Genomic DNA, 12,041 nt, shown 5'->3' on the forward strand with positions numbered 1-12,041 from the left:
CTGAAGGATCAGCCATCAGGATTCCTGTGCTGAGTTCTTCTCCCATTCTGTCCACAGACACCATCATTCTTAGGTCCCCTTCAAAGGGCATCCTGGGGGAATGCAATAGCCCATCTCCTGACTTCCAATTGCCCCACTCTGCCAAGCTCACACCCTCTGCAGGAGTCAGCTGTCTGGACCCATGATGCAGCGGTCAGAGCAGACTTGGGGTATAACAGAGACTGAGTTGTGTTGCTCTGGGGCAGGGACCATTCCCCACTTCCCGTGAGCCTGGGCCAGCACTGCCCCCACCAGAGGAGATCCACCAGCTCCACCTTCCCAACTGCTGCCAGAATTGGGACAGATTGAGAGTTGTGTGGTTCTAGGGCAGGGTTCATTTTTTCCTTGCACATTCTTGTGCATATCCCTCCTTTCACACAAGCAAGTCTTGGGCTGTTTGTGCCCGATGAACTCTGCTGGCCTCACTCTGATGACTCTCTGAGACCCTGCCCCACCACAAATGTTGGGGGGTCCAGAGTGCACCCAAGCAGTGGCGACTGGCCTTGGTGTACCCTTGGATTTTGCTGTGTGTTCTCAGACCAAGTACTGGCACTGATTTTGAATCTGTATCAGTCTGGTGAACACCAGTCACCCCTTACTTGGTGATACACTGAGAACCTACCACATGTAATTTGCATACAGCCAGAGGCTTTTATTTTTATCCTCACCTGAGAACATTTTTTGCTGTTGTTGCTTTTAGAGAAAGAGGAAGGGAGAGAGGGAGGGAGAGACAGAAACATTGACATGAGAGAGAAACTTCAATTGGTTGCCTCCTGTAAGCACCTGGATGAGGGACTATGCATGCCCAGACCAGGGATTGGACCCACACGTAGGTGTGTGCCCTGACTGGGAATTGAAACCACAAGCATTTGGTTACAGGACAGTGCTTCAGTCAACTGAGCCATACCAGCCAGGGCCAGAGGCTCTTTTAGTGACTGAGTCTAACAGGCAGCCAACAGGCAGAGGCAGGTGGAGTCGGATCTCACAGTGCCTTGGATTTTTTGCTGACCTGCCTCCAGGCTTGGTGCTGGAGGAATCCAGCCTTGGTGCACATTTTGGCCCCACCACACACTCTTGGGCCCAGCAGAAGTAGCCACAAACTGTGGCTTTGTAGTTTCAAACAGGTTGCCAGTCACAGGCAGCATCTGACATTGATCTGCAATAGAGTACAAGAGGAGCCCAAAACAACATTTCCAGTGGTGGTCTACAGGTCACATCTGAGAAGGACCCAATTAGCTCCTTAGGCAGCACATCCAAAGGGACAAGTCGGTAGGCACTAGACCCTGCTGGTGCAAATTCTGCATCATGTGGTCAGCACCTGCACAGTAGCTTGTACACTGTGGCTTATGGGTCAGCCAGCCTGAAGGTCAGCCCCACCTCAAAGGGGCCAACAGCAATCAAGGCTCAACTACTAAAGAAGGGCTTACATAACCCACACAAAAGACATTCCTGGAGCACCTTGTTTAGCTGATCAGGGAGACTGCACTACTGAGCCTCATAGAACACCTACCATATAATGCCTACATATCAGACTGGGAGGCATAGGAGATCTAGCTAATACACAAAAACAAATACAGAGAGGTAGCCAAAATAGGGAGACAAAGAAACATGCTCCAAGTAAAAGAACAGGAGAAATCCACAGAAAAAGAACTAAGTGAAACGGAGACAAGCAATCTACCAGATTTAGAGTTCAAAACATTGGTTATAAGGATATTCAAGAACTTATGGGAAGCATGGGTAAACTCAGTGAGATCTTAAACAAAGAGATAGTAAGCATAAAAGAGGATACAGAAACCATAAAAACAACCAGTTAGAAATAAATAATACAATATCTGAAATGAAGACTACACTAGAAGGAATCAACAATAGGTTAGGTGAAGCAGAGGATCATATCAGTGATTTGGGAGACAAGGTAGGAAAAATCACCCAATCAGAGCAGAAAAAAGAAAAAAGAATTTTTTAAAAATGAGGATAGTTTAAGGAATCTCAGGGACAACATGAAGTATAACAACATCCACATAATAGAGGAAACAAGGAGAGAAGAGAGTAATAGGCTGAGAACCTAATTTAAGATATAATGACTGAACACTTCCCTAACCTAGTGAAGGAAAAAGATACACAAACCCAGGAAGTGCAAAGAATCCCTAACAGGATGAACCCAAAGAGGCTCACAACAAGATAAATCATAATTAAAATGGCAAAAGTTAAAGGTAAAAAGAGAATCTTAAAGCAGCAAGAGAATGACAATTACCTACAACTTAAATACCTTAACTCCTCCTGACTGGTTTGGCTCAGTGGATTGAGCGTCGGCCTGCGAGCTAAGTGTCGCTGGTTCGATCTTCCAGTCAGGGCACATCAGAGAAGGAAAACTCTGACTCCAAAAAACCTCCGCTGCCTTGCGGCATACCTCTTCAGGGGAAAGGCTAAGGGAGTAAACCCCGACAGAAAATCCGGAGCCGGAGTCCCTAAGGCGGTTCGACGTTGTAGTCAACACCAGCAACTCCTGCGGCGCACCTGAAGCCAAGCTGTATTGACTCGTCTTTCCCTTGGACCCTTCAGCTGCGAAGAGAGGGGGGGTCTGCTGCATGGGCAACAGCAGACCCTCCATATCACCCTGCCCAGGCTCTGTAGCTTCAGCTTCACTGGAGAGGACATTCCAGCGTCATCGCAAGATGTCGATTCAACACGGGAGGAGACACTGTCACTCCCGAGTCGGACTGCACAGCCATTCTCGGCGGTGCAGATAAGACTCTTAAGAAGCTACACCATCGTCTCTCGAGATGGACGGCTGCCAACGAAATACCTTAACTGTCATCTGATTTCTCAACAGAAACACTTCAGGCCAGAAGGGACTGGCATGAAAGATTAAAGTAATGAAAAGCAAGGATCTACAAACTACTCTACCCAGCAAAGTTATCATTTAAAATTGAAGCAGAAATAAAGAACTTTCCAGACCAAAAGAAAAAAGAAGAACAAACAAAGAAGCAAACAAAAAAACACTAAAGGAGTTTATTACCAGCAAACCATCCCAGCATTACAGGAAATGTTAAAGGGACTTCTTTAAGGAGAAAAAAGGAAAAAAAAAAAAAAAAAAGAAATAGATATACAAACTTAAATTTCAGTAAATATGTACCTATCAATAATCCCTCTAAATGTAAATGGTTTAAGTGCTCCAATCAAAAGTGGCTGAATGCATAAAAAAACAAGACTCATATATTTGCTCTCTACAAGAGACTGGCCTAAGAATGAAAGATACATACACACAGACTGAAAGTAAAGGTATGAAAAATGATATTTCATGCAAATGGAAATTTAAAAAAAAGATGGGGTATCATTCCTTATATCAGACAAAATAAACTTTAAAAAAATACTATAATAAAAGACAAAGAAAGACAGTATGTAATAAAGGAATCAATCCAATATGAAGATATAACCCTTGTAAACATTTATGCACCCAAAATAGAAGCACTAAATATATAAAGCAAATCTTGATAGATATAAAGGAACAGGTTGACAGTAATACAGTCACAATATGGGATTTTAACATCCCATTGACATCAAATGGATAGATCTTCCAGACAGAAAATCAATATGAAAACAGTTGCTTAAATGATACACTAGACCAGATAGATTTATTGATATTTTTGGAGCATTTAATCCCAAAGTAGCAGAATATACATTTTTTTCAAATCGACATGGAACATCTTCTATGATAGGTCACATGTTATGACACAAAAGACTCAATAAATTTAAGAAGATTAAAATCATATCAAGCATATTCTCTGACCACAATGGTATGAAACTAGAAATCAGTTACAAGAAAAAAGCCTGAAAAACACACAAACACATGGCATATAAATAACATGTACTAAATAATGAATAGATTGACAATAAGATCAAGGAAGAAATCAAAAGATACCTTGAGACAAATGAAAATGAGAACACAATAACCCAAAATCTATGAGACACAGTGAAAGCAGTTCTACAAAGGAAATTGAGAGCAGGTATACCTCAAAAAAAAAAAAAAAGAAAAATCTCAAATAGACAGTCTAAACTTACACCTAAAGAAACTAGGAAAAGAACAACAAAAATCCCAAAGTGAGTAGAATGAATGAAATAATAGAGATCAGAGTGGAAATGATAAAATAGAGTATAAAAAAAAAAACAATAGAAAAGATCAATGAAACCAAGAGCTGGTTCTTTGAAAAGATAAACAAGACTGATAAATCTTTAAACAGATTCATGAAGAAAAAAAGAGAGAGGACCCAAATAAATAAAATCAAAAGTGAAAGAGAAATAATAACTGACACCACAGAAAAACAAAGGATTATAAGAGAATACTACAAATAACTCCATGCTAACAAATTGGACAACCTGGAAAAAACAGATAATTTCCTAAAAACATACCGCCTTTTAAAACTGAATCAAAAAGAAACAGAAAATCTGAACAAATTACAATTAATGAAATCAAAACAGTCAAAACAAAACAAAACAAAAAAAACCTCTCAACAAACAAAAGTACTGTACCAGATGGCTTCACAGGTGAATTTTCCCAAATATTCAAAAGATAGCTATCACCCTCCTTCTCAAACTATTTCAAAAAATTCAAGAAGACTCCTGAACTCATTTTACAAAGCCAGCATTATCATAATTTCACAACCAGATAAAGATGCTACAAAGAAAGAAAAGCATACAATATTCCTGATAAACATGCAAAAATCCTCAGCAAAATGTTAGCATACCAAGCCTTGGCCACATGGTTCAGTCGGATGGAACATTATTCCATGCATGAAATGATTGCTTGTTTGATTTCTGGTCAGGGCACTACCTAGGTTGCAGTTTAGATCCCCAGTTGGGGCACATATAGGAGGAAATCCATGAAAACATATCATTGGGTGAGGATAAAAAAAAAAAAAAAGTTAGCATATCAAATTCAGCAATATATTACAAAGGTCTTTCATCATGATCAAGTGAGATTTATTCTTGGGATACCAGGTTGGTATAATATCTGTAAATCAATTAACATGATACACACATGAACAAAATGAAAAATAAAAATCATGATCACATCGATAGATGCAGAAAAGCATTTGACAAAATCCAGCACCCATTTATGATAAAAACTCTCAGCAAAGTGGGAATAGAGGGAACATATCTTTTACCATATATGGTTAAAAGCCATATATGACAAACCCACAGCTAACATCATTACTCAAAGGAGAAAAATTGAATGTGTTTCCCTTAAGATCAGGAACAAGACATAGATGTCCGCTTTTACCATTCTTATTCAGCATAGTACTGGAAGTACTAGCTACAGCAATCAGACAAGAAGAAATAAAAAGCATCCAAATTAGAAAGGAGGAAGTAAAACTGTCATTATTTGCAGATGACATGATACTATATAGAGAGAACCCTTAAGATTTCACCCAAAAATCTACTAGAACTGATAAAGAAATTCGGTAAAGTGGTAGGTTAAAAAATAAATATCCAGAAGTTGGATTAATTTTTATACACCAATAATGAACAATCTGTGTAGCATGGTTGTTGGTTGTGATAAAAAAATTTTCCTTTCAAGGAGTTTTGCAATTAAACTGTTACATTGACTATAGATATAGATAGAAATTCTGATAAAGTTGCTTTAAATTGTCCAATTTAAATTGTTTTATTTAAAATGTCCAATTAATTACAGAGTCATCTATTTCACTTGAATGTTTATGGCTTCAGAAAATTTCCAATTTAACTTGTGGTGATTTATTTGTTGGGCTTCTCAAAATAGCAACCTCAAGACATCATAGATTTAGTCGTGGTTGTGAAATGCCATTTCTTTTTCTTTTTTTTCTGTGAATGTAAGAAATAAAAGAAAACAAAGCAAAACATGTGTACAGGGTATGGCAAAAGTAGGTTTACATTTTTTCAAAGTGAAAAATAATACAATCATTAATAAGTAATACTACAAGAAAAAATGCACTACTTTACAATGTAGTTTTATTGGAAGCCATTTTAAATTGTGGACTTGAGCTATTATTCACTGTCTCCCAGCACCTCTGATGTGGGTCTGTGGTATGCCAGATCTCAAGATGGGAGATAAGGAGCTGTGTAAGAGACTGTTAGGTTTTGGGGTAGGCTGTAATGCAGCAATTGATGACTTGACACTTAAATATTTATATTCTAGTCTATACAATAAGATGGCCAACGAAAATAAAAATTAAGTCAATTGAGCCCTGGCTGGGTTGCTCAGCTGGTTGGAGCATCATCCAGTATACCAAAGGGTTGCAGGTTCGAACCCTGGCCAGGGCACATACCTAGGTTGTGGGTACAATCCCTAGTCAGGTGCATACAGGAGGCAACTGATCGATGTTTCTCCTCCTCTCTCTCTTTCCCACCCTTTCCTCTCTGAAAAAAAACAAAACAAAACAAAACAAAACAAAACAAAAACATATCCTCAGATGAGAATTTAAAAAGTTAAGTCCGTTGAGAACTAATTGTGGGACTGAGTCATTTCAAACTCTTTGTGATGAAAATTAAAGAACTCATCTTTCTTTGCTGACAAATCTATTTGAGGGATTTCTTTCTGGCAACAAAAATGACAAATGATTTCGAACCTGTTTCGGACTGCCATACTGCCATATAAGATACTGATTCAGACTTAACCTCTCAACAAGTAGATGTCAATGTTTCCATCAACAGTTGCCCAATCATTGAACTACACTTCCCTAGTAGCATTTTTTAATCTCTCATCTCCTAACATTATAGTTAAAAGAATTTGTTTGTATTCAAGTATTTGTATAATTTGGTATTACAGAGATATGAGACTTTGCCTTGAGGGTGAAATTCCAGCCCTAGTCCCAATTTGATGAAATAGAAAGGTAGTTCACTTTACCCATTAAGTAAGATTTAGAAAAACAATTTTTATTTTTCTTGGGTCATTTAAATCAAACACCACTACATAATGGAACAGAAAGAAAAGTTCCCATGACTTTTAAAGGTAAAACATGAGATGTCAAGGAAATCCCATGGAAGTATAGGGTTATTTTTATCTCTGCCTCTCCCAACGTCTCCCTTCAGGAACACGAATGGCATTTGATCACAACTTCACTCTCCCAATTTTATCTTCCACCAACTGCAGCTCCATTCTTTCCCACTTCCAGCTCTATTATTTATGTTCCCCAACCTGGCTGGTTTGGCTCAGTGGATTGAGCGTCGGCCTGCGAGCTAAGTGTCGCTGGTTCGATCTTCCAGTCAGGGCACATCAGAGAAGGAAAACTCTGACTCCAAAAAACCTCCGCTGCCTTGCAGCATACCTCTTCAGGGGAAAGGCTAAGGGAGTAAACCCCGACAGAAAATCCGGAGCCGGAGTCCCTAAGGCGGTTCGACGTTGTAGTCAACACCGGCAACTCCTGCGGCGCACCTGAAGCCAAGCTGTATTGACTCGTCTTTCCCTTGGACCCTTCAGCTGCGAAGAGAGGGGGGGTCTGCTGCATGGGCAACAGCAGACCCTCCATATCACCCTGCCCAGGCTCTGTAGCTTCAGCTTCACTGGAGAGGACACTCCAGCGACATCGCAAGATGTCGATTTAACACGGGAGGAGACAGATACCGTGTCACTCCCGAGTCGGACTGCACAGCCATTCTTGGCGGTGCAGATAGACTCTTAAGAAGCTACACCATCGTCTCTCGAGACGGACGGGCATGGGCATTTATGTTCCCCCAAACACATCTCTTCACACTTTTGTTCCATCTGTGTGTTCCACCTGTAATCTTTTGTCTAGCCACACACACACACACACACACACACACACACACCTATGATTCTGGAATATCTCAATATGGACAAGCAAACCTAGGCGTCTAACATACTCTAGCGATATGACTCTACCCATATAATTAACCATGAAGATTTTGGCAAACCTAGTAAAACAGAAAATATACTAGTTATTACCCAAAAGTTTGGTTTGGAGAATTGAAAAATCCCCCATCCTATTTCTTGGGCTTAGTGAATATACATGTTCCTCTCAAGTACGAAATATTCATTAAATATTTTTAAGAATTGCATTGCAAAGAAGCCTACAACTTCAACAATGACAGTATTCTTTGTTTTTGAGTTAGAGCACTACACGCCCACAACACGGATATTTAATGAAACACAAAGGCTTTTCCTGAAAACGTACTATATGTTAAATATTTTGTTAATGTTGTCTAATTTAATCCTAATAACTCTTGGGCAGAGGTGTTCCCATTCATAATTTTCAGCAACACGACAGCTGCGGTGGAGGTGAAGCATGTAGGAGAAAGATTCGGATGCGGAGCTACTTCGGCGACCTGAACGCTGTCCATATTCCAGAACCCTCCGAGGACACCTGAAGAAGGCTTGCGCTAGTCAGAACCTTGGTTCAGACATTCTCAGGAACCACCACCTTTGTCCGGGTGGCCCACACTGGAGCCCACATAAAACCATTACGAAATGAGATGGACAAGGAGGCGCAGCATCTCTTGACACCGTTTTCCCTCCATGGGGATCCACGTGCTGGCTGCTGCGGAAGTTCCACCCAGTGAGGCCTGCGGGCCCGATGCTTCCCGCCGCTGCGTTAACGCGACCCGGCAGCGTAGGGCACAGCTTCGGGAAGCTCGAGGCGCGGCAGGCTCGGTCCGGTTCACAGCGAGGCGGGAAGATACCAGGATCCCCTCCACAGTGAGAAAATAGTCACTCGGAAGCCTCCCCCAGTCCTGTCCCGGGTCAGGCTCTCCAGTCTCAGCTAACAGGTCGCTCTCAACAGCTGAGGAGCCCAAGAACGGCCGGCGCTTCCCTCCAACTTCTCTGGGGCGAAAGGGGCGGGCGTAGGCGCCAAGCCCCGCCCCTGCCCGCAAAACCAGCCGGATTCGTCCCGCCTCCTCTTGGACTCTGGCGGCCCTTCTTCCTTCTGCGCTGCAGGCTTTGGGGAAGGCCCTGGTTTCAGGTCGCGCTGCGACGCTTGCGTGGGTGGCAGGGGGCGCGTGTCCTGGCCCTACGAAGAGTGCGCCGTACGCCCCCAGCGCCCCGCGAGCGGGGGCCGCGGAAGTGACGTGTGTACGGGCAGGAGCTTGTTTGAATCGGTTCCCGGGTGATCCTCACGTTTGCGCCGCTGTTCGGCCGCTGCCGCGGAGGGTGGGGCTGTAGCGCGCCCGGATCGAGGCCTCGCGCCGCCGGGGGTACTGGAGCTGTAGGCGCCGCCGGGAGCCTGTATTTGGGCCCTCTGAGCGCGGCGGCCGTAGGCTCCGGCGCGGCTGTTTTTTCCCCCTCTCCCCCAATATGGCAGCGGCAGGCAGCGGCGGGCCCTCTGTGGGGACTGTAGAGGGCGGCGGAGGCGACGGCGGCAAGAAGGTGTACTTGTTTGACCGGCGCGAGAAGGAGTCGGAGCTCGGCGACCGGATGGTGCAGGTCGCGGAGCGCTCGGACTACGCGGGGTTCCGTGCCTCCGTGTGTCAGGTACGCGAAGGGGCGAAGGAGGGATGCGCAGGAAGAGTTTGGGTTGGGAGAGTGACGAGAAACCCGTTTTCACTACGAGCAATAAAGCTGTCACCCAGCCCAGGTCCTGCGGCTCTGGCTTAGCTCTCCCGGGTGCCCGCCATCTGCGTGTCCGGGCGGCAGGAAGCCTAGGACCGACCCTGCTCTCGGTGAAGAGCCGGCCCCTCCGTGGCTCTCTCTCTGTCCCGGCATTTTACGGGGGATCTCGCTGCCCAGTGTTTGAGACCTCGGGTTTAATTGGCCTATGGCGACCTTAGTACTCCACTTGTGTCTCTTTAATGTGGAACTTTTATTTTTTAAAGAAGAGAGAATTAGTGATACCTGATGGCTCTGTTAGGAGTGTTGCGATGCTTAAAAGCTGTGAAATTCCTGGAGTCGATTTACTTCAGGTTCATTAAATGATGCTGTAATTTCCCGGGTCACCCTGTCAAGAACGTTTGCAGGCCCACGCTGGCAGGATCCTTCCGTAGTGGGAACACTTGTCCAAGTTGGTCTCGCAGGTGGAGCGAGATTTATGGTTTTCTGAATCCTAGTCCTTGGGAGTTGCTGAACTAACTCGGAGGATGTCCGTGGATAGCTGTAGAACATCAGAGAAGGCTGTATATTAGCTGGTTTTGAAAATTAATGACCGTGTGAGGAAACCAGCTTTGATCTGTGAAGCGTTTTGTAGATATGAGGTGTTGGTGTTGTCTGATATTGACATGCCCTGCATTAACCAAATGAGGTTCTTGTAATGCTATAAACAACTCTTAGCTACCGAGGAAAACGAAGTTTCTGTGAAAGTGTTTTTAACTTGAGTGGGCTGATAATTTAGGACTGTTTCAGAGACATAACTCTGTGTAGTGCTGAAATAATCGAAGTCAAGAACCATACAAACGACGTGAGAGCAAGGACTTTGATTTCTTCCCAGCTGTATTCCCAGTGTCTAGAACTGTGCCTGGTTCATAGTAAATGACCAAATTAGAACAAATATTTGACGACAAATGTATGAACTTGGAAGTTCATTCTGTGCCTTGATATAGCAGATTCCCGTGTGTTTGAAGAGTGAATGAAAGAATGCTTGTCTGATGAGTGTCTTGTATTTAAAACCATCCCACAAAAAGGAATAATTTTATTATTTTTATTGTAAAAGTATCAGCACAATAAAGAAAATATGGATTCAGGGAGGAAAAGTAAGTCAGTACTCACTGTAAAATTTTATAACCACTGTTAGCACGGGGTTATTTCTTTGTATCCTTACCTCCCATTTAAAAAAAAGTATTAAATGTATTGGGGTGACATTGAATAACATTATATAAGTTTCAAGTGTGCAATTCTATAATACGTCATCTGTATATTTCATTGTGTGCTCACCATTCAAAGACTAGACCCTCATTTTAAAAATAACTAATGCATGTTTATTTTTCACTTAATATTGTCAGTATTTTTCTATTTTAATGCAAGTCTTCATAATCAAAGTTTGAAATGGTCTGTTTAGTGCTACTGTTTACGTAACCAAATCTCCTTTTTGTCGACATTTACATGACTTTCAGTTTTAAGTAATGCCAAGATAAATATCTTTGAATGCATAATCTTTCATGTCTTTATTTATTTTTTTATTTAGAACAGTGATGTTCATCCATTTTCATAGTCATGGCACAAATAAACTCATTACTAAAATTCTGCAGGATACCAAAAAATATATATATTTTGCCTATCTGACAAAAAAATAGGTATAATTTTGATTCACTTTCACTGGACAGCTATTGTTGTGTTGGCTGTTATCATTTTTTAATTTGACAATCTAAGGGAAAAGAAGTCAGCGCCTCTGGCTAAATAGTCACATACTGCATATTTTAAAAATTCTTGTGGCACGCCAGTTGAAAATTGCTGGTTTAGAATCCTATAAGTGAAATTCCTGGATTAACAGTCAACAATATTTTTAAAGTTCATGATTTATATATATGTATTTAATTTATTGATTTTAGAAAGAGGAAGGTGGAGAGGGGAAGAAATATCGATTTGTTGTTTCACTTATTTATGCATTCATTGGTTGATTATTGTTTGTGCCCTGACCAGGGCATCGAACTGCATCGAACCACGATCGTGGTGTATGGGTTTGATCTCTAACCAACCGAACTACCCCGCCAAGGTTCTTGATTTTTATTTTTAAATTGCTTTTCACATAGGTTTTACAAATTTACCTTTTCTCTAGAAATAAATTCCCCCCTGTGAGAAGTCTCAGTAACTGTTGGATAGGAGAAATAATATTAAACTCTTATTACAGAAATGAAAACTCACTTTTGGAGATGGTGACACACTTAAGTCAAACAGACAGGACAATAAAATTAGGTTTCAAACCTAGAATTCATATTCTTTCTGTTGTATCACTCTGCTGCAAGTAAAGTCCTTTGTTTTAGAGAACAGATATATTTATTTCATTCCTTCAATATTTTAACTTGAAAATCAAGGAAAAGTTTTACTCTTTTGACTCTTTACCTCTTTTTTTCCTGCTTTTTCC

At 41.8% G+C, this 12,041-nt stretch overlaps 1 protein-coding gene across 1 annotated transcript in view; it reads left to right on the top strand.

Moving 5' to 3' along the window:
• Positions 1–8,948: 8,948 nt before the first annotated feature.
• Positions 8,949–12,041, top strand: part of SMCHD1 (structural maintenance of chromosomes flexible hinge domain containing 1) — a 156,991-nt gene continuing 153,898 nt past the window's right edge. The window contains exon 1 of the mRNA XM_090285762.1: positions 8,949–9,502. Coding sequence (XP_090141888.1) covers positions 9,326–9,502 — 177 coding nt within the window. The 5' untranslated portion in view covers positions 8,949–9,325. The remainder of the gene's footprint in view (positions 9,503–12,041) is intronic.

This window comes from Furipterus horrens, unplaced genomic scaffold (genome assembly GCF_987537825.1).
Source record: "Furipterus horrens unplaced genomic scaffold, mFurHor1.1.pri manual_scaffold_8, whole genome shotgun sequence".
Classification (NCBI taxonomy): domain Eukaryota; kingdom Metazoa; phylum Chordata; class Mammalia; order Chiroptera; family Furipteridae; genus Furipterus; species Furipterus horrens.